At 36.2% G+C, this 26,598-nt stretch overlaps 2 protein-coding genes across 7 annotated transcripts in view; one reads left to right on the top strand and one right to left on the bottom strand.

The window, feature by feature from the left end:
* Positions 1-13,724, top strand: part of ntng2b (netrin g2b) — a 48,676-nt gene extending 34,952 nt beyond the window's left edge. The window contains exons 6-8 of the mRNA XM_020921706.2: positions 11,152-11,319; positions 11,641-11,775; positions 12,712-13,724. Of these exons, the coding sequence (XP_020777365.1) occupies positions 11,152-11,319; positions 11,641-11,775; positions 12,712-12,935 (527 nt within the window). The 3' untranslated portion in view covers positions 12,936-13,724. The remainder of the gene's footprint in view (positions 1-11,151; positions 11,320-11,640; positions 11,776-12,711) is intronic.
* The window catches only part of miga2 (mitoguardin 2), a 79,489-nt gene that overhangs the window by 38,749 nt on the left and 14,142 nt on the right, over positions 1-26,598 (bottom strand). For 3 of the 6 annotated variants that reach the window (XR_008632153.1, XR_008632152.1, XR_008632154.1), the window contains exon 24: positions 21,295-21,350. The gene's annotated coding sequence lies outside the window, so the exon portion shown is untranslated. The other 3 variants (XR_008632151.1, XR_008632156.1, XR_008632155.1) reach the window with 3 other exon arrangements.

The following is a 26,598-nucleotide window of genomic DNA, read 5'->3' as shown; positions in this document are numbered from 1 at the left end:
CTGGAATCTTTCACTGTATGACATTAAACATATCAGTCTTGTGTTTGTTCAGTTAAGGACTGAAAATGTGTTTATTGCTCAAATACCTAAAATATAGACATTCTTACATTTAGCGGGTCTATTGCTTGTGGGACGCCAGTCATTGTGTCCTTAGGCAAGACACTTCACTCACTTTGCCTAGTATGAAAGTGGTGTGTGTGTGAGTGATGGTGGTGGTCACAGGGACTGATGGCGCCAATTGGCATGGCAGTTGTGCATCTGTCAGTTTGCTCCAGGGCAGCTGTGGCTACAGTAGTAGCTTACCACCGGGTATAAAGTGAATGAATAATGCTGAATAATGATCTGCAAAGTGAAATTTCCATAGTAACAAGCAGGTGTAACATCTATAACAAGACTGCATTAAAGAAACTTAAGTCAGCTTCAGGTTTTATCTAAAAAGTTTTATATAAAATGCTAGTCACTACAGTGTAGTTAGTAGTTTTTATATGTATACTTTTATTCGATCACAAGTTTTGTAGTAGTACTTGTCAATGAGTAGATGTTTTGCTATGTAACTGTACTTGTACTGTACTCACAGAAGAGCTGATTGAACCATTGAATATACAGGCTAAAGAAAGATTAGGGGGGAGAGAGAAATGAAGATAGAAAATCAAACCTACACAAAACAATTTTCATGAAGTTTTACTTTTGCCTTGAAGTGGGACTAAACACCTAAACTCCGCCCACAAACACATTTCAAATAGCACTGATAAACTGAGTGGTACCTGGAGGAGTAACGGAGAGAGGGGCGGGGCTAGGGGTATAAGGAGCAGTGTGACTGGTCTAACAGGCATCCACACTACAAACTCCACTCCTACAGCCAGAGATTTGTAAACAGAAAAAACTGGCTGTAATCAGGGCAGTTCTACGTGATGTCACATAGTACTTGATATCACAGAGGCCACTAGAGTTCACACACTCTCATTTTTACACATTGTTGCTCAGATTCTTTTGCTAATTTACCTAGTTTGCTCTAAAATTACCAAACAAACACTAGAAACAGTAAATGACACTATTAAAGATGCACTGTGTAACTTTTTGATTCGGGGCCCGTCACCTGCTTGTTTCTATGGAGATGTCATTGCTCTGCCTGGAATGTTCTACAGTATGACATTAAACAGCTCTACCTTACATTTATTCAATTACAGGGGGTTTAAAAGCTCAAAAATACCTAGAAAAACAGACATTCTGACTGTGAGCGAGGTCGCCTCTCCACAGATCTGACCTGTAATTTGGCCTTGTTTAGTCTCCATGAAGATAGAAAGGTTTATTGCCACACTGTGAAACAATCCAGACAAAGCAATAACATCTCCATGGAGACCAGAAAAGTTACATGATGCACCTTTAAAAAAACACCATTAGTTTAGAAGCTTTTTTTTGTTGTTGTTGTTGTTATGTAACATTTACTTTCACTTTAAAAACAGCTTTGAAAGTAGCTAGTATCTTGAAACATATTCTTCTTTATAACCTATATGATAATTTAACATTATTTTCCAAAAAAGAAGGTTTAAGCAGTAATTGAGCTCCCAGCCTCGTTTCCATGACGGCCATTTTGTGACATGCGCGGCTCCAGAGTCGACTTGGGCTTGGTTCCATATCCAGAAATGTTGGTCCTAGGGATGTTAATAATCTGGCAAAGTTTAATGCTTGTACCATAAAAATGAACAATTGGGCACGATTTTGGTCCTTAACAGCTCCACTACTAATTTTGATGACCAACATTTTCAACAAGCTTCTTCAATTGCCTCAAAACCTTTTAACTTCCTAGTTTATATTTATCATAGTGCAGCCACAAACAATTTTTTTTTTTTATCCCAGACATAATAGTACCCTATAATCCCCAGCCCCACTTAGTCAGAGGAACCTATTCCCCCCACTCATACGCACAGTGCCAGCTGACTCACTTCTTTAAAATTGGCAGCTGGATTGCTTTGTGGTAGGTCCTATGTTCCCCAGTACCTTCCTCCATCTATAGAGTATGAGGAACAGGGGAACATGGGTACCCCACACCTTGCTGGTTTAATATTTAATTAAGTTAGCGGTATGGGGGAAAATTTATTTAATCCCTTTTAATTTTTATATTTGTCTACTTGTCCAATGTTGTCCAATGTCCAGTATTCAAAGAAGGAAATGTGAAAGACTGAAACATATGTTAAGGCCTTGTGTGTACTGCACACATTTCTCACTATGAATCCATGTCACCAAACAGTGGAATATGTAAAAAAAATTAAAATAAAAAATCCAAATCAGTGACCCTACAGTTCCTCCCTATATAAGTATTTAGTTCCCTTTGTACATCTGAGCAGCACAGTCACTGCAGCACTTTAAGTATAAAACTGCTAGGCTACTAAAAAGGAACTGTAGAAGGTTCCTACAGTACATACCCCCACAATAATTGCTGTGATGGTTCTACACCTTTGTGAGTCCCATTGTGGTGAATTCTGCGATTGGTCCTGATTTGAAAACATACAGCCTCTCTTTAAAAAACACAGGAACAAGTCTGAACCAACTCAGATCTGGCTTTCCAGCCAAAGGGACCCATCAGAGAAGACTGGTCTTAGAAAGAGCAGAGCAGGAGTCCAGAGGTGACTGAGCTCCAATACGCCCATATAGATCAGAAGGACTCAAATGTGCAGGATTACCCTGGTCAGGCATTTCTCAAAATAGTGATTCATAATTCATGCTTTACAAGTCAAATCCAAAACTCAATGTCCAAACTAGTTTAGGATGCCCGGAGTCGCCTTCTTTTAGCCAAAGAATAATTAGAGCTTTGTTATCTGAAGTCACCAGTGTAAAGCTGCAGTGAGTGATGTTTGTTCTTCTGAACTTGTCTCCATTAGCACCATGAACTGTGCATATGGTCTATGATGACTCTGAGGAGCTCACCTCTATCACCACTGGACTCCCTCCTGCTCAGCTCTTTGTCTAAGGCCATTCTTCTCCAATGGCTCACTTTGTTTGGAGATCCAACCCTTTTAATAGATGCTTACAGTATGTAGCCTAATAGAGAAATTGTACATTATTTCAATATTTATTTTGTTGTACTATTTTATTTTCTAAATGAGGCTTATCAGTGCTGTGTTTTAGCAATACAAATGAAGATAATCAGACTTACTATGCATCTACATGATCATAATGAAAACGTCTCTAAACCTCAGGGTGATGTGCTCCTCATTTTTCTCATCATCCAAAAAGTCAGAATCACAATCTCCCTCAGTAATTCAGTGCAGAAATCCTTCTGTTTCAGTTCTGTCAGCTACAAAAAGAAGTATACAACACAATTGTCCCAGCGTCCATTATAGTGGACATTCATAAACCCGTTATTATTTTAAGGCACAGACATTAAAATTATTAAAATAATTTCTAAATTTAAGAATAGAAATGCTTGTGAAAATGTAGTTTAAAATGGTATAAATAAAGGATATTTGATTTTCTTGATTTTTCTTGTACCGTAAAATGTACCATTCGGAATATCAGCTATTATGGATCGAAAGGAGAAGGCGATTCCAAAAGTCCCATGAAACAAATCACAGCAGAAATCCCTGGGAGTCTATCTCAAAACACCTAAAAGATAGACAGGTTAACGCAATGTCCACTATTAAGGACACAAATGAATGGGCAGGGTCTCAGGAGGGTATGAGATATTTTTTTCCTCCTTATGTTAATGATTGCTCAATGTCTTAGTGTCCATTAAGACCGAGGAGCATAAACACCAGAGTCACCAGACTGCTGTCTCATCTCAGCCTGGAGAAGAGAGAGGCAATGAAGTAAATCATGAGTCAGAAGGTACTGTGTATAGACCCAAATAAATAGAGTACATTTAAAATGGGCACTGCCACTGCCATTTATGTGTGTGATAGCTTTTCATAATTCTAAAAAACAAGATCAAGAGACTAATGCTCATAAATCCTCATCTGAACACATTCAAGTTATAAGTGCGCACCATGTTGTGTAGTGGTAGTGTTTTAGTAGTTTATGTTAACTCATTGTACTGTCAGGCTTGCCTGAATCTGAAGACCATGGACATGAGTCACACAGATCCACAGGACCACATGGAGTCAGTATAGAAGGACAAGAAGGCAGGTATCATATTGACCTTAAGTTGAAGTAGTTTATACTTTGAATGTCAGCATTGACTCAACTCTGGTATGACAGTCTTCCACAAGTCTGAAGAACAAAGACATGACACTAATGGCCTCACAACAACCACATCTCACCGTGGAGACAAAAGTCATCAGGAGCAGACTGGGGACAAAGGTAGCATATCTTTAGCAATTTTAAGTAATCAAAAACTCAAAGGCCCCATTTGGGTTGTGCAAAATCATAAGTTCTGTGTTGGTCTTTAAAGGTTATATTATACAAAAATTACTCTTGTGAACTTTAAGTCTAGTCTAGAATGTTGTTACCTCTTCAAAAACAAACCTGGAGTTATGTTTGTTTCATTCACATCTGCTTAAGTAACCCTTTATTATCAGTCTGTCTACATCTCAAAGCTCAAAATGCTCTAGTCCACCTTGCAATGTTATGAAGTGTTTCAAATTAACAGATACCTTTCACCTGTTGTTAGTAGAGATTGGCAATTCCAGGAAATAATCCAAATGTGTTTTATTGAAGGTGTATGGAGTATAAAAACACAGTGGAGCACTTCCTGAGAAGACCTCAGCCTAAATATGCAGCATTTCTATGTTAAATATTTGGGAAGGAAACCAAAAACAGCTCCATGTATGTTTTGACGAGGAAACAACATTATATTATAATATCGATCTAATACAGGTGCCTTTAAATAGAGCTCTGCCAATCCAAATTTAATCTGGATCTGTATTAAATTTAATTGACACTGGTGTCCTTTTAATCGAGAGGTCCACAACTAATGCTCTTTCAGCAATAGCATCTGGTTTAGAGCAGAGTTCCAGAGAAACGTTGGAGTACTATTTTTTTTATAATTTTTTTTTATATCTAATATCATGACATTACTAAAATTGTCACTAGTTACATGCTCTACTTTATATACTTTACTTTTCCCTGCTTAAAGTTTATAGCAATACCCATGGACACACAACTCAAAATGAAACAACAGATGAAAGCAAACTTGAAGATACCAACAGACTACACGGTATGTACTAATGATCATTGCACTTAAATCATTGTGAGGAGAAAGAATAGCTAGACATGCCACAAATGAAAAATTGTAAAGTGTATCCTTGAAGTGATATTGGAATAGGAATGTGTTTTTGCTATGTTTCTGAGATCACTGTTGTGTGCTAGCTCCCCACAAGGCTGAGGATCATGGGCTTCACAGTCACCCCATGTCATCTGAGCATGGCCATAAACGAGAAGAGCACACAGAGCAGACTTATGGAAATGACGGTATATGCTATCAAACAAGGTAGTGCAGTGTAGTGAAAATTGTTTTAATAGTTTTTTCATGACTGTTGTCCCTCTGCAGTTCTTTTACATGAAACTCATGGCCACAAACACCCTGTGCAAGGTGAAGAGAAAGAAGAAAAAAAAAGTGAAGGTACTTAACGTAAGAGCTAGAATGTCCTGTAGATAGCTTTAGATGGTGATGTGAATCTAATGACCATGTTGTGTAGCTGCTCACAGCCCCCATGCTCACCAGAGTAGTCATAACAAAACAGACGAGACAAGCCACAGTGAAAACCAGCAAACAGCACCAGGTATTCGTAATAACAGTAAAAACAAGATGCAGCAAAGATTTTTTATATTATTTTATTTATTTTCCCAAAAGCAGTTGAGAATAGAAACGATCAACATGGCCATGTTCAAACATCAACTATAACTGGGCATCACACTGGTAACACAGATAAACAGAATGGTACTGTCACAAATTTCACAAATAAATTGAGGATAGTGAACAGAGGATTTGTCAGTAATTACTATATCATTTGAAGCAGTTGATCACTCACATCATGAACAGCATCATCATAATTTCACCACAGACTCTTCAAATAAGAAAGAGGAGGATGGACATGGTCAACAAGAAGGAGGTAAATATAAATCAATCAAAAGATTCTGAGACTGTCAATCAAATTGACAAACACTGATAATATTTTTTGTTTGTAAAAGTTGTACATAAGTCTGACCACCATGGACATGTGACACATGAGGATAGAGACTCTGTGCACAGGGTGGGGCCAGTAAACCACCATGAACACAACAGTCATAGTCACTCTGAAAATACTGACTATAACAAAGAGGCTCATACAGGTATTCAGTGCATAATGTATTATGTATACAATAGTAAATAGAAATTACCTTTATTCTTCTCCTTCATTGTTTTAGCAGTCCATCATGTAAATGCCAATCATGCACAAGAGTCTCATGAACAAACAACTGAGTATGAGGAGGGACATGATATGCACTCTCCAGTACACAAAGGTACATCTAGACCAGACCAGTACTTTCAAATATAGAGGCAATACATTTTGATGGTGCTGATAGTGTACTTGCTCATTTTCAGTCAGCCCTCATGGACACAACACCCACGGTCGCACCCCAAACTCTCCTGAACATAAGGAGCAAGATCAAAGCCATTTGGGTATAAAATGTAGGTTATAATATTTTAGTTTGATTATTGTTTTTGTTTTACAACATATAGGTATCATGATTGCTTCAGTTAGATATGAATTAAACATAATATTTTGTATGGAAGTATGGAACTGAATATATTCTAATAATTTACTTCTGCAAAGCGAATGACCGCCATGCCCATGAGGCATACAAACAGACCAAGCCTGAACATGAAGTGGGCCATAATGCACAAACAACATCAGAACACAAAGGTATGTGCGCCTGCAGCTGCAGAGGACAATGCTGACTGTCTCACAGTGTCCTAACTTGTCTCTCACTATAGTATGTCCATTTATATTCAGCAAACCTTCTTGGACATGAGACTCACAGACACAGTTCCAGCTCTTCTAAACATAAGGAGCTAGATCATAATCACAGAGATATTTAATGTGGAACTTACTGTAAAATGTATTATTATATGTGGCGGGTGCACAAAATAAATACTTTATTGGCTTTACTAACTCTATTACTGCACAATTTCCATAGAGGTCCATCAAGCAAACCACCATCATGAAGATACATTCAGCTTTCCAGAACATAAGGAAGAAGGTCATAGTCATGAAGGTACTTAACTGAGTTTAGTTGACCCTATCTTTCGTGTGCACATTTACATGCTAACATTTACATAGATCTCACAGACAACCATCAAGCACCTGAGACACACAGACACACAGGGACTGAACAGGACAACAGGAACACCGCTCATGCAGCACCCAAACTCAAAGGTATCTGTAACTCTCAGCACATAAAAAAAAAAATGTAATAGTGAGAAATATATATTGTTTTATTGTTATTTCACAGTCAATTCTGAACATCAGACTCACAGTTATTCTCAACGTAAGGAGCAAGTTCAAAGTCACATAGGTATATATACATATTACCCAGGAATGCTTAATATATTGTAGATTTTTTTCCACATTGCCTTTTAGTGTTTCATCAAACAACAACTAACCATCTTGGGCATGAGTATGATACTCATGGACATTCAAGGTCTGAGAGTGAAACAGGGAATGCTGAACATCCTGAACACAAAGGTATTATGCTGCATCATAAGTTTATTGTCAAATACATAAGTAATTAACACAGTACTGATGTTGTCTATTCTCAGTTCAGCACACAGTCAGCCATCATGGACATGAGAGCCATAGTCACACACCAACCTCTTCTGAACATAAGGAAAAGGGTCACAGTCATACAAGTATCTGTTGTGGAGAATTTACAATGTTGTATTTTAATGTTCTGGTATGTTCCATATGGTTTGTTTAGTTTAGGTCAGAAAAGCTATAAATAATTTTGCTTTAACAACAACATCCACAGTCCATCAGACAAGTATTCATCATGGACATGAGACAGAGAGACATGGGCCTGAGAAGAAGGCTCAAGAAAACAGACAAACTAAAGACACAGGTAATTTTTACATGTAGTGGATAGAGAGTTTAGAAATAGAATAGATGATTTCACTTCTTTGCTTGTTATGTTAGCCTCCCATAAGTCTCCATCACACAACAATCTCAACCACATAATGAAGCTCTCTTCTGAACATGGGCCAATGACAGGTAATAGGTTTTAGACAAAAAAAAAAATCCTAGAAATATTTAAAGATATTGTTTTGTGGTCCCCCAGTCTCCCATAGCCATGGACAAGTGCATGGACATGGTCACTGGCACGGACATATCCATCATAGCACTCACCCCCACAGAATATCACATGCACATGGTGACAACACAGAGGAGGAGGAAGGTACAAGAAAATCTGAGAGGAAAGGTATATCCCACAAATGTATCAACAATGTAGTTTATGTAGTGCTATACATACATCAAAATATATTCAAATGCCTCCTGCATCTATTATGATAACCTGACAAGATTCATCTACCCAGGCAGCATATTTTTATCTGAAACAATGAATAACTGAAGCTCAAGTCAAGACTGTTGACAAAAAAGAATAAACAAAATGCTTGAATGTTTCCTCATAATAATTGGACTGAATACAAAAATAGTCTTTCTTTTTTGTCAAGACAAGACGAGCTTGAATAAGAGAGTTATAGAGTAGGCAGTATAGTTTTGCCTTATTCCAGTCTTGCATTTTTCCAATAAGATTTAGGGGCGCAACAAAAACTAAACACTGTTATACTTTAGTCAAAAGTCACATCATCATATTGTGGGCATTCACAATGTGTATTGAAATGATGATTGGGAAACAGAGGAGCTCTTGGCACGTATCATTTAAAACTAACAGCGTTTAGTGCTTTGCTAATGGATCCAGGAGAAATTTGCAATGATTTTCAATTTTGTTTCTTTCTTCAGTTTTTCATTATTGATCTTTGATAGTTTAATGACAGCTAGTCTCTCTATCTCTGTTTTATCATTAAGAAACTGCACTGAAATAGAGTTAACATTTTTTAACATAACACCCACAAATATTTTTTGCACAGTTTAGCACCTGGTAATTGTTCATGACTAATGATAACAAAAAAATTAACAAACGATTTTTCAGTCCCTTTCTGTGGAGAGATGGTTTTAGGTGAATCAACTAAATGCATTTTACTGTATTGCATGAATAGATCTAGTAAGTCTATGCTACAAAAGTAAAGTGACACTGTTGATGTGATCCCTGGTCAGAGGTCATTGATGCCCAAAGTTTTTATTTATTAATTTTTTTCTAATAGAAAGTTAAGAGGAAAGCAAAGCCAAATCGAATTAGACACAATGACATGCAGCAGTGCACAGCCATGAATTATAAATAAAAGGATGAATGTTGAAGGATTACTAATATGTATGCGCATATTAAGCACAGAAATTGCAGTTCTGCATAAAACAGAAAAATCATGAGTAAAATAAAAAAGCACTGCACTGGAAAAACTCGACCTTTGTCACATTTTATAAATCTGTTTTAAAAACATGGTGTAATCTTCTTAAACACTATTATCACAACAACAAACATAATCAGGTCAATTTGCGTTTAGTCCAGTCTTTTTAAACAATAATAGTTATGAGACCAACAATATAAATGAACTCTTGATGCACTGTGTGTTACATCATTTGAGTTGTCCCATGAGTATAAAATCTATGTAAAGTATCTTTAGCCTTATGTGGTCATTTCTTTAATGTACCTTTGACCAGAGGCCATTTGCTCGAGCTTTGTGAACATACAGCACATCAGGTTAGAGCTGACTGTGTGAGTGCATGTTACATGTAAAAACCAAAAGATCCTTTGTCCCTCAAGGGCTTCTCACACTCTTGATCTCGGGAGAGCCGCAGGCCAGGCGGTTGTTTGGAATCATATACAATGATTTCAAAGGTAAGACCGGACCAGATGGATTCTTTATGTTGTGATAAAAGAGAAAATCTCAGGGCAATTTGTCTTTAATGAAAATGCTTGTGGAGGAATTCCTTTCCTTGCATGTTTTATGTTTTTCATTTCCTCCCATGTTTCTCTATGTCCCCATTGTGTTTTCTTTGTCTAAATGGTCCAGGTAAGCATCTACACTACCTAATGCAATACACACACACAACTACACACTACTCAGCTGTCTCAGTAATAAAATCCAATCTAGTGCTTTAGTGACTGATACAGTCAGTCAACACAATACGCTGTTCACATTTAACACTTCACAATTGATAAACACCAATAAAGCAGCATCTTGACTTGAAACATTAATTTGTGGAACAATGTCCTCGTCTGTGGAGTAATTGGCCATTTATATTTAATTAGGCACTTCTCCCAGCGCCTGAATACACCTCCCTCAGTGCTGAGAGAGGCACTTTATACTGGCCCTTTCCCTGGCTGCCTTTAAACCGTCTCATTAATATTTCAGCTCGCATCATCAACCAAACAATAATAAAATAATAACAATGTGACTGCTGATTAAACAGCTAAACTCACACTTTTAAATATGCATTTAGATGTGTATTTGCATAAACATCCCTGGTAAACACCTCTTCAGAGGACAGTGATGCCTCGCAGCACACACTGACAACTTCTGAAGCTCAATAAAACCTTCATTAGTTAGCAAAGACAATTGTACTAGGATTGTAGAATTGCCCTTACTAAAATAACTATATTGGTTAAAATTTCTTAAACTGTGCCTTAGTTCATTAAAAAAAAAGAAGAAAAGGTTTCATCTAATATATTTCTTTCATCATATTAAATATTTACGACAAAAAATAAATGTCAGTTATGTATCATTATCTAATGCAATTACATTCCAATACATGTTTACATGCCTACTGTGATACTAGCTGAGATCAAGCTGCTCAGTGAGTTGTGGCTGTGCTAGTAGGAGAAATCCCATCTGTAATCAGGGCAGTGCAGCAGTCAAGCACACTCAGCAAACCTGTGAGAGGCTGGTAATGGAGAGTGAGTGACCCTTCTTTATTGAGCCAATATAGACTGAGAATCAACAGTCATAAAAATACACACCATTGATTTGCTCACTGATTCTTCCAAGTAAATCTGTAAATGTCCGGTAAATGACTATTGTGTTTTTATAGTGTCATGACTGAATGTTTGATGTGACAGACTGTGAGTGCTACGGCCACTCCAACCGCTGCAGTTACATCGACTACCTGAACATCGTCACCTGTGTGAGCTGCAAACACAACACCAGGGGCCAGAACTGCCAGCACTGCAGGCTAGGATACTACCGCAACGCCTCTGCTGAGCTAGATGACGAGAGCGTCTGCATCGGTCAGTGCACTGGCTTTCTCTTGAGAGTAATATACAAGTGTAAACATACACAGATACTGTCAGGATTTGTTGTGTATACTTAACTGCTAAATTTGATCTACATTTGAATTTAACACAAAACAATAGCAAACCAGCAGAGCATTCTTCAGACTGTTCTGTCATTTCCTTATTCAATTACACTTCAATTAGACTTGAGATTGTCTAATTGAATTAAAACTGAAATCAAATTGAAAGTCTAACTGAATAAACACCATTGTGTAATACTGACTTGTGGTTTCATTCATAAAATCCCTTCTCACACAACAATATTCTCCTCCTCAGAGTGTAACTGTAACCAGATGGGCTCAGTCCATGACCGGTGTAACGGCACAGGCTTCTGTCAGTGTAAAGAGGGGGCTATTGGGGCCAAATGTGACGATTGTATGGCCGGATACTACTGGAAACAAGGCTGTTACCGTAAGTACTACTGATAACACTGTAAACAAGGCTTTAAGTACTACTGTTACTAACAAGGCTGTAATTGCAAGTGCTACTACTGAAAGTATTACTGAATACTACTGCAAACAAGAAAGTCAAGCCCTAAAAGTCCTGCTGTTGTAATTTTGGGCTTTACAAAAATAAATTTAATTCAAGTACTTACTTAATTGTAAGTACTAATGATACTACTGCAAACAAGGCTGTAAGTACAACTGATGCAGAATATTACTGTACTACTGATACTACTCAAAGCCAGACTGTTACTGTAAGTAATGTGTGCACAGAGGATGGAAGAGGACCTTTGTGCGTGCACTTTCAGCCCAGCTTGTGCTTCCACGTGTGTTTTTCTTTACTCCTGGGGAAATGTATCATGTAGCTCATTAGCCGCATCAGCTGTGGCTTTAATTGATGACCCTGTCACGCTTTAACCCCATTACACTGACTCACCTTCCTCTCCCAGGCCCTACCTCCTACACATATACTTAACATCCAAACATCTGACTGATTTATTTAGTATTCTAGGTTTGTATGTTTTAAGTCTAACAGTACAGCCAATTATCTGCTGTGTTGGCTATGTGTAATTATTCCCTGTCATCAAAGGTGGCTTCTCTATTCTTTCCCACAGCATCTAGGTCAAGCATCTATGCAACTGTGTGTCTCCCTAATGCTTTGTATAGCACTCTAATGATGTCATTTGTTTATCTAATAATTCAATTAATATCAGTACACATGCCTTTTTTTATTTTGTTTGTTTTTGCTTGGCTAATTTAAGCTTGAATCAAAGTTTTGGGCTAACAACTAGCTGAAATGACTTGATGCACAAATAAGAACACAATAGCCCTCTGAGCTACAAAAAAGTATTATATAAAATAGATTAACAATTTTAGAATCACTGACGCTGTTTTTCTCCTGCAGCTAACGTCTGTGATGAGGAGATGCTGCTCTGTCAGAATGGAGGAACATGCTTCCAGAACCAGAAATGCATATGTCCTCCAGAGTTTAAAGGTGTGCTGTGCCAACAGTCCCGCTGTGAGGCGGGCAAAGACTGCAACAGTGCATCCTCACTACACCTCTCCACAGCCCTGCTGTTGCTCTGCACTCTGCTAACTCACCTGCTGGCCACGTTAAGCCCCCACTGAGCCCCAAACACCAGTATTTGTGTGTGAAGTGTATTTGAGGCTGGGAACAACGATAGACCCTGTCCCTCCTGAGAATGCACTGCAGCACTAAGCGCACAGCCACGTCAGAAACATAGCCCAAGACGCTTTTTCGGACACACTGTTACATAGACCTCACAAGACTGTTATCACACCAAGTGTGTGCTCAGGTGTGACGAAAACTAACAGGGCAGTGACCTCGACAAGAACAGATGCAGACCAAGGGGAAGAAACCATGCCAACCACTGTTCCCTTTATTTCAGCGCTGGAGCTACGTACATCAAACCAAAAAGCATAAACTCAACACTTCCTGCACCACTGTACACTTCAAAGGGAATGGCTGTAGTAACCACTGGGACATTTTTGTTTTTCTGTTTGAGTTAGGGACCGTTGTTAGACTGCTCTTAATGGCTGGCAAATCAGTAACCAGCTTGTCGCGATAAGTCTTAAAGGCAAGGTCAATTTAACTTGCTGCTGAGGCATACAATATATTCTATTACTTAGGTTTTATTTCTTCTCTTAGAAGTGGGACATGGTTTCATTTCATTATCTTTCTGCTGCAACTTTACATATTCTTAAGTAAATGTATCTATGTGCCCACCAACAGCAGAGATTATACATTATATAGTCCGGGTTACCAATTATTAAAACTTATTCACTATTATGGATGTTATAAGAATGAGTGATTGTTGCCACACTTAACGAGATTTAATCTTCACACAGTATTCAGGAAGCAGATTACTTTATCTGAATCAAAAAAGAGGAAGAAAAGATTATCAAAACACTATGAATATTATATTACATCCTTTAAATATTTTTTGTAGAAATTATTTTTGTTTGGAGTTACAATAAATTATAAAAAGATTAAAATTATGACTATTCTAAATGAGCATTTTATTACTCTGGTTGTAAACCTTGCAGTAAATATGACTGTTATTTGTTTTTTTGCATCTTTTTCTTTCCATTGATTCACACTGGTAGAGAACAGATTTTGATCTGGTGGTACTTGGTAAGGAAGATATTTTGGTGTGAAAAGTTTGGGAACCACTGGTCTAAAATATTTAACTCTTTTAACTTTTTAGTTTTTCGCTAACTTTTTCAACACACAAAAACAGTAACAAAATCTGAAAAACAAGAGTAAAATGACGTGGATGAAATGTGACTGGAATTTATTCAAAACAATAATATATTATATTACAAATGTAAAAAAAAAAAAAAAAAAAAAAAAAAAAAAGATTGAAGGAAAAAAAAACAACAACAACAACAGTATATTCTTTTGCATACAACATAAACAGCAAAAGAAAATCAATAAACTGGCAATAGTCTGGCCAGTCAATACAATGTTTTCTATGAATCACTGGGTGCCCGTCATGGCACCAGTGGGACTAAGGTCTCCAGGTGTTCAAATTAAAAATTGATCTGAGTTATTATGGGACATCTTTGTAGTTGGGTTTTTAATTCACTCTGACAAAAATTGATTTCTGACATAGTTTTCTCAAGTGCAATGAAGCCTTAAAATGGCTCTTACCCTTTACTACTACTTTTTCCAAATATTCTGCACAGCTAATTCACCTTTTTAGCAAAGGATTCTGATTTGGTCTTTGTCTTCTTTTTTATTCTTAAAACTAAACAAAGTAGCCCTAATAATTAAAAAATACACTACCTGCCTTTGCCCAAGAGTGACTTGTGCTAGAAAATATGCACAATTCTTGAGGTGTACTCTTTTATATGTGACTATATGTGACACTTTTCTTTCCTTGTGCAGCCCTACTTCCAAGTCACAAGGTTGTTCAGAGCCCCAGCAAAATGTCGACAAAGTTGTACCTTCCGTCTAAGTGAAGCCCTCCAGACCTGTACCGGGGGAAGAGTTCTATTGCTGAGTCAGGGCAGGTACACAGTGGATAAAGAGACATGAATGCTGCATTAGAGCGGATACAGTGAACATCAAAGATAAAAGTGAGACTAAACCTGGGAGAAATGACAAGACAAGGATTTGGGGAACTACTCTTCTCGCAAGCTGGTGATAGCTGCTGTATTAGCTATTCTGTATGAAGGGCCCATCTCCTCTGAGCCGCATTGCTGTCAGAGAGTCAGACTTGGGAGGGAATAGTTTATGAATGTAGAACATCCACAACTGATCTAAAGAAGGCAACCTGTGATTTATGCTTCAGGTAAGTCTCCAGTCTCCTCTAATGGGGTGGTGTTAATCAAATTCACCACTCATTCCTATGTAAACAAGATACTAATGGAGACTGAAACTATGTAGTCATTTAAAAGTACTGATACTGAAAAAAATCACAAAGGCAAAAATTTGATCATTACTGAACAGTTTTAATTAAAATTAATTATTAATTTAATTTATTTTGTGTTAAAAATACATTCTCTTGTTAGAAATGTTTTTCAAACATTTCAGTACTGTTTTTCTGAACATTAACAAGGGAAAACAGAATAGAAATTGAAATAGAAAATTCATTTTCGGCTCACCAACACAATAAACAGCACACGGACAACATAGAAGTAGTAGAGTGACAAGAGAGTCATTTAACGTCAAACAATTAAAATGACTCAAGCTGACCACTGACTATTAGAATTTGATTAATCATATAAAAATGAAGCCTTTTTCATGACAATCAAGCTTAAATTGTCTGTATTGTGAAAATACTAAACTACACATAGAGCATACATCATAGTACAGAAAGAAAGACACAAGTGAGAAACAACTGAATGCAATTAGGGCATTGAATTTGCAAAGTGGTTCACCTTATAGCTCTATTAAAAAAAAAATCCTTTGACACCTCAAAATGTATACTGCATAATATGCTTAATTTTTAAAAAGAAATATACTTTAAATGGGGATACTTCAACTGATCCGAATATCAAGTGACCCATAGGCCTGGCACAATAATCACACTCTTGACTTATTGTTCAATAAATTAACTGCTTTTGGAAAAAATATTTATTGTGTGTATCTTTTTTCTAAAACTTTTTTATATTTTACAACTTCAGTGTGACAGTTAATGTGACAAGCCTATGGACCCATTTCTGTTGAGTTATTTTAGGTCAATATTGCAGGAAAATAAAATAAAGATCAACATGTGTCATGTGGTGATTATCACCAGAAAACAGCAGGAATCACACATTTCATCTTCCTACAGAGAAAAAATCTAATTGTGGTACAGACTATACTTAAGACAATTGTCTTAAAACTAAGGAAAATAACATTAGATTCAGTCAATTTTGTCTCATATGTAGTATTTTGATATTAACAGAAATAGAATCTTTTTGAACCAAATGGTCAAGTTTATGTGTCAGAATGGAGGAACATGCTTCATCAGAATGCCCCTCATGTTGCAGGTTTCGACACGGAATAATGATGCACTCCCACCTGCTTGACGACTACAATGTAAACAATGTAGGGCATTAACAGACTCAGCAAGATTTCTATCCACGCTCTAAACCATATGGACTGCCTTATCAACCAACAAAGCTGAATGATTATGTTGGAGGTCAGGTTTATTGTTCATATTTGCAGTGTATCCTCATTTCAACCTAAGACCACTTTCAAAAAATCATTTTCATTTGCTGACTATTTAACAACTTCAAAGATTGTATGTCGTGCATATTTAATATGCAGGTGCACTTCTGGGTCAAGAGTTATATTCTTAACCTATAAACGTCTAACACCAAAACAACTTGTCATTTTAAAACAGAGTAAATAGCATAGGTAAAGTAATTAAAAGCATTCATGGAATTATCAAAGTAACTATAAAATATAAATATATATTTTTTATTATTTAATATTTTTATTATTATTTTTTAATCAACATTCATATTAGAAATCTCCAAATTTGGTAAATTATGTCACAAAATTTGAACTTACATAACTGTCTGGTAGAAAGTGTGAGTAGGAAGTTTGAATATCTATTGAATTTCAGCAAGACTGCGGAGTCTTGACAAGTCAGACAGACATGTCCACACCCGATCAAACTTGACCTCCAGTTTCAAAATAAACCAACCAGTGTGACAGTGGATCAACACACAAGCCACAGGAAGAAGTCATTGTGTCCAGTCAAGTATACCTATTTACAAAATCATCGGTCTATCGATGTATCTATCTATCTATATATCTATATCTATCTCTATCTCTATCTCATATTTTTCTCATTCTCAGTAAACAGACAGGCCTCAAATGAAAGCTCAGAACCCCCAGAACTCCCCCACATTATAGATTATGTTCCCTTTATTATGAATTAGCTTTATGAAGTCAAACTTTTTGAACAATAAAATAATGTTACTGTGAAATATTACACCAGTTGAGCTTTGAGCATTATAAGATTTTGTGTGCTGTGTATAGGTCATTCATTTGTTGTGAAGTCCTTACAAACAGCATTAGTTTTGCACTGGGTTCCATTTCTCTTCTACACTACACTATTGCACACATTCCGGAAACTATCACTGACTCTATTTCAAACAAGCTGACATGTGTCTGAGAAAAGCTACCACTGTGTAGTATAAAACTCTCAAAATGTAGGCACTTCGGGCTAAAGATGAAACCTTTGTCAACTCACAACAGTCCATGTGTACCAGTGGGCCTTACATCAGTGTCCTAAATAATAACGGTTAAACTTGTGTCCTAGCTGTGTACCTTCACTATACTCCAGTAAAAGTACAGTTACATAATGTACCTGATTACAAGTACAAGTGCTGCGAGTAAGCCAAATTAATGCTCCCATATTATTCTTTATTCACTTTTATTTATACTTTTTGAATATGGTTTCTAATATCAAATAATAGAGTGCAATAAAATAAATCAAGCTTAGTGATCCAGAGAAGACAGTATTTAATAGTTACTGTGCCCTCTGCTGGCAACAACAGGGAGAGTGGAGTTTTATTTAGGATAAAAAGAGTAGTTGCTTACAACTCTATACAGCACTGATGTGTAGAGCAGTTTAGCAGTCTCAGCATGTTGATTTACTCAAAGTGTGAACGAAACAAACATAAAAATGTGTATGTTTTGAAAAGTAAAAGTAAACAACAAAGCCCACTTTAGCATAATATCAGCTTTTTATCTGCATTCTCACAGGTAAGCCCTTGGTGGATGACTATTTCCAGGCCTCGATGTCTTCTTTCCCAATCAATCCCTGGTAGCAACAGGCAGATATAAACTGTTCCTTGATATCCCCCAGTCCCTATGCATGCTGGGTGAGTCAATGATCTTTGTTGTAGCCCATTCACCTATATGATGCCAGAGGACCCTCAAAGACTGCAAGCTCAGTCTCCCAGATAAGATGTTTTAGAAGGAGCCTGTTCACAAAGTCCCTGCAGACTCTCATGTCTAAAGTCAGAGCGAACACCAGGAGAGCAATTATCGCTTTTACCAAAGTTTACCACACCCATCCTTACTTATGGCAAATGCAAACAGGAAGAGTAGATCCAGAGAGTCAATCCATCAGTCTGGTGTAACAAAAATCAAAATGAAAAAATATGGATGTCAAAATATTACATTTTAGTGTTACAATTATTGTGAGGACAAACTTTTATGATTTTATGATTATTCATGTTTATCAACAACCATGAAATGTTTAAATCACTTTCATTAAAGAGCTATAAATACACCACAACACCAGTTAGTGGCCAGCTTTATGAAATTCAATTTTCTGAATGATCAAATTAATTAAAAGGGGCATAAACAGCCAGATACATTTACTTAACATTTAGGTTTACTTTTTGAATTAAATTTAAATGATTAATAATAAAAATCATTTTGCTTCTTGTTACGATCATATTGTGACCTGTACAATTACAATTAACCAAATAATTGTAAAGTTACATTATTATGAATGAATTATATTATACTTTTCGAAACTGTTCCTAGATATCCACCAGTTCGTATGCATGCTGTGAGTCAATGATTTTTGTTGTAGCTCATTCACCTACATGATGCCAGAGGGCCCTCACTGACTGCAGGCTCAGTCTCCCAGATAAGATGCTGTCAAAGCTCCTCTTCAGTCGCCCGAAGGCCTCTGTCAGGCACCCTGTAATAATGGTTTTACCCAACCAAATATTTGGAAGAAAACTGCTAATTTCTCAATTCAGTGATGCTCTAGAAGCCAGGAGTAAATTGGATGACTAAGTTATATTATTACTGAGACCTCAGTAATTAATGAATGATTATTTATAACCAATATTTTGACCACAAGAAGATTCAAAACAGATAAATATATCCCTCAAACAAATCCATGATTTTGTACAAAGCATGGGTCATTTTGGTCAAAGTGCTTAAAATTGTACATGAAAAAAGAGCTAATATAATTGTTTATCAGGAACGAGCGTATTTATCACTAAGACGTTGCATTCTTCTGAAATTAACACAGCAAAGGCATGTGCAACTTTTTGCCAAAGATACACTTGGATACACTAAAACTAATTAATTTTCATACCCACCAAAATGTCAAACCTTACTCTGAACTTGTGTATCTGAAATGTTATCGATACACAAAAGGAAGCAACTACTAACTTCTTAAGTACTAAAATGCTGGACGTTAGTATAAGAACAAGACGGGAAAGAGTTCTAATATGACTATGCCATGTATACAAAAGAGAAACTGGACTTGTAAGAATATACTGCACCATTGTGTAGTTTATATTCACAATATTTTGTGAAATGTCACAGAATATTCAGTTGTTTAGCACTTTGTTGTTTATTTCAGTGAGACTTTAAACTGGCCCTTTTCTTTCTGAGCCTCAGCTGCTTCATGCTCGGCAGAGCACTGTGTCAGCTTCTGTCACAAGATCTACAAGAGAAAACTACACTTGTGTATTTACTGTATGCTAGAGGGAAGGGAAACACAGATTCTGAAAAATACAGTGGAACTAGATTCAGCATTCTTAAACAGGCTTTTTTGTGTTTAAACTCTGTGGTTTCTTTTCATAAAACAGAAAATAATGTATTTATACATTTGATTCAAGCCTTTGCATTTGTATAATGGCAAAGCAGTATTTCAGTAAAGGGTCAACTCTGGGAGTTTTACTAGGACAACAGAATTACTAAGATACATCCCATGAAATGTAATTACCATACTAAAAAAACTTGTACCTTTGTCTCTGCTAGTCTATTTCATTATTGTACTGTCAAGCCCTGCCTGCAGAAGAAGAAGCACGTCCTTAAAATTTCTGATTGAAGCAGAACTTGAAGATGTTACTAAAGAGATGCAATGCCTTTGGGAGCGCCACTATAAGCCTCTTTGAGATGCAATGTCTGGCCTTAATGAGATCTGCCAAAAGCACTCTGCCACAAGAAAGAGATAGAGATGGAGTCAATAAGGTCAATTTAGAAGGAGCCTGTTCTCAAAGTCCCTGCAGACCCTCACGTCCAAAGTCAGAGCGAACACCAGGAGAGCAATTATCGCTTCTACCAAAGTTTACCACACATTTACATGAACTTACATACCCATCCTCACTTACGGCAAATACAGACATGAAGAGATGTCGAGAGAGTCAGTCCATCAATTTGGTGCAACAAAAATCAAAAAGAAAAAATATGGATGTCACAATATCAGATTTTAGTGTTACAATTATTGTGAGGAGAAAGATCATGATTTTATGATTATTCACAATTATCGACAACCGCAAAATGTTTAAATCCCTTTCATTAGATCTAAATAGGTCTAACACCTTTAGTGGCCAGCTTTATGAAATCCTGTTTTCTGAATGATCAAATTAATTAAAGGGGCATAAACAGCCAGATAAAATTACTTAACATTTAGATTTACTTTTTGAATGTATATTAAATTAAAATGATAAAAAATTAAAAAATTTAGAACAATATAAAATACAAAAATTCTCACAATTATTGTTATATTTAGTTCTTACGATTATAGTGTGACCTGTATAATAACAATTATCAATTAACCAAATAACAGTAAAATTTCCAATAAGTGATTTATTATATTACAATATTATGAATTAATTATATTATGAATTATATGATCAAACAGGCAAAACTTAACAAACTCAAGTACAGTATATTCACATAAAATTATGTATTTAAAAAAAATGAACAAAATTCAGCGATCTATTCAGACTAGCAGATTGCCGCAGGTTCAAACAGAGACACAACTAATACGATTAATTTGCCTAGGTCAGCATGTTTGCAGACCTGGGCAATGATGTTATTCTTGTGTAACGTGTGTGTCCTGTCAGCAGGCAGCCGAAGTGTACCATCTGTGAGCGGCTCTGTTGTGGTTTCACTAGTGCTTCTGTCACTTGCAATGAGCTCATTGTTGTCCGCCTAATTTTAAGGTGCTTCTAATAAGACACAAGTGAAATAATAAAAACTCACCTTGTGCTTCTTGGGGAGAGGGTTCAAAACAAGCTGGGAAATGCCTCCTCTTCATTCTATTATGGAGAAAAAATAGTAGATTATTAATTAAGATTATTCCTACTTTTGTTATTTACCTTTTCCCAAATCCCTAGGGGATAAAGAGTTTTTGACCATCTTTTACAAGTGTATGCAAAAATCCTAAAAGGGAATATAAGGATTACTATTTGGGATGCACTGATATACTGTTATTGATGTGGTTGGGCTTTAAAATCATTTACAGGTTGATGTTGACCAAGAATGTCTCAGAGCTTTCATTATTTCATACAAAGTTGTTGAGTAGTCAGTGGAAGGATAAATAGTTTTCTGACACAATGTAACAAGTTAATTGTGTTTTGATGGGGAAAAACACATTTTTGGAGCATCCTTAATAAGTGACTTGTCACACTAACCCTAACCTGATATTGAGCTAAAATCTAGAATTAAGTAAGTTCTTTGTCTTAGAGAACGGGGACAGCCGTGAGCTAAACACTTAATGATGGACTACAGTCTGAGCTACTGTGCCGAATGATTTTCAATTAGTATTGTTTTAACAACGTCATTGCATTCTACCAGACATTACTATTGATCCTAGAGCCCATTAGTTCAAATGTGCACCAAAGCTTACAAATGTTGAGATGTAGTTATCTGTCTTTACATATTACCTTTAGGACATGAAATGCTGTTACAGACATATTTTTGAACCCTATGCCCCAACACAGTATAATCAAAAATAATGATAATTTTTCACTATTAATTTGTCTCAATCCATGTAATAATAAGGTTTATTAATGGCACTGGCATTACGTTTGTCTGTGCAACTGTATCAGAATGCTGTATCACTTTTTGATACAGTCATTGTTAGTGTTATTTGAGGCTTTTTAAAATAAGTGTAACTGAAAATGTATTCAACATGAACATGTAGTAGCAGATTCTGTCATGGTTCATGTTTTGTAGTGGTTGTAGTTTGTGTTTTATTTTGACATTTGTCCTGTCACCTTGTATTTTTGAGTTTTACTTCCTGTCTTGATTGTTTGCCCCACCCTAATGTGTTTCACCTGTGTCTATGTGTGTGCATTTATACCCTGTGTTCTCCTCTGCCCTTTGTTGGTCCATTGTCCCTGTCTGAGTGTCTCTGTCCCTCTTGCCATGGCAATTTAATCTTGAGTTTTGGATTTTTTTGATTTGTCATTAAATATTTTTTGAAGCAGTCCTGCGTTTTGGGTCCTCCCTCTGTTTCCACCTGACAGATTCAACTGCAATAAGATAATATTAATGATGGTGTGAGGATTCCCTGAAAATCAAAAATTAATTGCTGTCCATCACACTGTACTCAAAAGACAAGGAGCTCCCTATGAAGTCTCCTAGTTGCTGTTTCATACAATACACAACTTTATGAACTCTCAAAAACCTTGCAATGAGCATGTTCAGTCTGTGTTGTGCCTCTGCCACTTCATGGTATTCCTGTATAAGAAAAACTTTAAGACAAAAGACTCCCTATCTCCCCATGAGAGGAAAAGGCAACATAAAAGCTGTGTTTCTGAGTTGGACATCCAAGTACAAATCAAGAGGTGTACCAACAGGAGGTGACAGAGATTCAAGGACCCATGTAACTGAGCTATGGAGTTTTCCTTGGCTGCTACAGGGGATTTTTCTGGAAAGACTACAGTCAGTGCCACTCTTCACAAATCCGGACTGCATGGGAGCGCAGCCAGATGGCATATGACAGCAGCCGGGAGTTTTCACTGAAGGATTTGAACACCATAATGTAAAAGGCCAGGATCTGATTAATTGTGTTAAATATTATCCACAATTTACGATGTAGAATTTCTGTTAAAACCAGCTGTGTTTTCTTCAGAGAACAAATTTGATAAAACATATTTTTCTATAACGCCTGGCATAGGTTTACATTAGGTTTACATTAGGTTCCATAGCATAAAGTGGAAGAGATCGGTAGACAGTTTAAGTCATAGGTTAATAATTGCTGAAAAATGCAACTTTTTCTAGGCATAAGTTGATCAAATAAATAGGTTATGGAGTACTAGAGTAGGGTGACCAGATTTTCAAAATCAAAAACTGGGACACCCCCAGTTTGGGGTGGGTGGTAATAATAAACAAGTGCATAATTAAGAAAAAAAATGTATGTGCCGGCCCATTCATGACTAATATGTGAGTCAGTAGTATAGTCACATTTTTGTGTTTTGGTCATTTTTAAGCAGCTTCTCTGTATTTTACCTAAACAAGTGACAATGTATGCCTTTTTACTGTTGTCAGATATTAAATTGGTCAAAAATAGGAACACCTGGGACATCTCTTGTATAAAAGTGGGACAAATCGGTGGTTTTGGATAAATCTTATGGGACAGGGGACACGGGGCTCAAAACTGGGACTGTCCCTGTTAAATGGGATGAGCTTGGGGCAGTAACATTTTATTTACCAGTTTTGAGCCCTATGTTTCCTGTCCCAGTAGATTTATTCAAAAACATTATTTTTGCTCCAATAAATGTTCCATGTGTCCCTACTTTTGACAAATTTTATACCCGGCAACAGTAAAATCTGGTCACCCTAATTTAAGTGCGAGTAGCTCGAAGCAGTACTCGCCAGGCTCACTCTCTCCGCTTCAAGAGAATTTGACGCACAATGCAAATCTATTGTGTAAATCCACTTCAGACTTGATAAAAGAATTGTCCCAAGTAGAGTAGACCTACATGATTTTAGCTAGCTTCTTTGAATGTTAACAAGTTTGTGTCGAAATTTTTGATTGACATCTCGTTTATCCAATGGAGGAACAGGGAAAAGACAGTGTGGACCTCCATGGATAAGGTGAGGGAAATGGAAATATGCACTGCAAAATAAATGAACATGCGCAGAGGACAGCTAAAAGACAAATACATACATACATATAACCTCTTAACCTAGTCTAAACTTAGCTTATTGAAAAGCAAGGAAAGAAAGTTGAGACCTAAGCAAATTGCGTTGTAGCTTGTAGCATTGCCTATGCTTGTGGTTGATAAATCTGTGCAGGTGATGGTCCAAGTTCAGTGCTGGGTTATAAAAGATTATTCAAACTTTGCTTGATCCAAATAAATATTATGCTACATCACACAAATAACTGTTGATCATCAACAAAGTCTGGCATTAAAGATAATACTGCCAGAGTAATTTAGGGCAAGACACCGCAGGTAAGGAAAATGTAATTTCACCAAACCTATGTCAACTTGAAACGTTTTCTGTAGCTTACTAACGTAAAATTTTTCATCATGTAAAGTTTTCATATAAACAAGGCATTTCATGGCAAATATTCCATATATTTGTGACTGGAAACTTGAAAGAAAACAAAATGTTATTTACGTGATATAAATCAGGCTTAGAGTTATATATCAACAAGTCCTTCTGTACCAAATCTTGTTTAGTACATACAACACTGGAAAGCTACTTTAAGGAGATATTTAAATATCCCATGTGAGAAAAATGCATTTTGAGAAAACCATCTTCAAAGTCAATGCTTTATAAATCTATGAATGCAAATTGATTAAATAATTAAATATTTTTCAACCCAGACTGGACAATGGTACTGTTTACACATAAAAGCTTATGTGTTGAAATTTCAAACCATAAAACTGAAAAGAATTTTGCCATAAAACAAATGGAGCAGTCACTCAAGCTTCTCTAGTCCAGTCTCATTAAGTCCCTTATTAAAATCACCACAGCAGTAAAGTTAGTGAGAGAAGTTTTTATTTATTTATTTTTCTCAGTGCAATAATAAATGGGCCCACCAGCATTAAGTAATTAAGTGGAATCAGAAATAATCCATCCAGACTGTCATGCAGTGTGAAAATAAGGGTTCAAACATACCGTCAGATCATAACAAAGGCTTCTGTGTAAAATTATTACTTTTATGTAACAGTTGCGAAGATGTAAAATGTGCGAGTAAGAACAAACAAGATAAACAGCATGTGCTATGTGTGTGTACAGCCATCATTATTCCCTGGAAGCTCCTAAATCTCTATTTATATTTATTGAGGGATTTGGATTCTTTTGCATGGGCAATGTAATAAGACCACAAATATCCACTGCGCAATACAAAATTCATGAGGGACAGTTGCTGCAGAAAAAAAAAAAAACATTAAGGTGAGTGATGTTATATAAATGTGAAGAAAGAACACATGAGAAAATACAAGCAGTGTGGTCACTACTGACACAGTTTTGGGAAATGGGTCAGTTTTGATGCCCATTGAGCTTTGTAATTGTAATTGTTATTGACCACAAACCCAATGAACCTAGCATAGAAATTACATTACACTACAACACTCTATTGTTGGCTCTGGCAGTGGTGGTAAACATAAGTATGTGGTCACTGGTCTTCATCTGAATTAGTGTGCTCTGAAATACAATCAAAATGAGGAAGCCATTATCAAACACAGGATCCACTGGAAGACAGAGAATCCTAGTACTTTATTTTTATTTTTTTAATAAACAAACAAACAAACAAAAACATTATTTATTAATTTAGATAATTATGGCTGGGCAACTATTAAAATAACTGATCATTTTAATAATTGCTGGTCATTATGTATGAGTATGCAGACTGAAAATCAAATGCAAATGTTTTATAAAATGTCAAAAAAAAAAAAAAAAAAAAAAAAATATATATATATATATATATATATATATATATATATATATATAGGGGTATATATATATAATAGGGGTATGGTGAGACAGTTTCCCTAAGACATGAGATTGGGTCCATGAGATCGAGACAAGACGAGATTTTGATTTATAAAAAAATTATTGTGCATTAATTTTGGCCTCATCATATAAAATTTTTGTTGTTGATGTTCCACTCCTCACAAATGAACCTTTCTTTTGTTCATCTTTTTGTTCATCCAAATGTAAAAACCTCCAGATAACTTTCCTTATATGTGCTGAATCTTACAGCAATTTTGTTTTGTGGCACAAGATCTTGTCCCTTCACTATCAATGATACATTCTATTTGTAAATGTTCTCTATATAGAGTATCTTGTTGTCTGTCTTTCTAAAACATAAATAATTGTTTGACTAGTCAATTTATCAAAGAATTACTCACTAGTCGACTACTAAAATTGGTATTTGCAGTCCTAATAATTTTAAAGTTTGTATTTTACTCCTGGTTTTGAAGTGTGACAGCAGCATGTTGAAGATAATGGACATCATGATTTGGGGAAATGTTTTTAACTACAGTCTAAAATCTACCTGAGAAACTTGTGATGACACAAGCAGGTGCCCAGAAGCAGATGTTGACC

Source organism: Boleophthalmus pectinirostris, unplaced genomic scaffold (assembly GCF_026225935.1).
Source record: "Boleophthalmus pectinirostris isolate CB_2022bp ecotype Guang Dong unplaced genomic scaffold, ASM2622593v1 HiC_scaffold_18, whole genome shotgun sequence".
NCBI lineage: Eukaryota > Metazoa > Chordata > Actinopteri > Gobiiformes > Gobiidae > Boleophthalmus > Boleophthalmus pectinirostris.
This window is presented reverse-complemented; position numbering and strand designations above follow the sequence as displayed.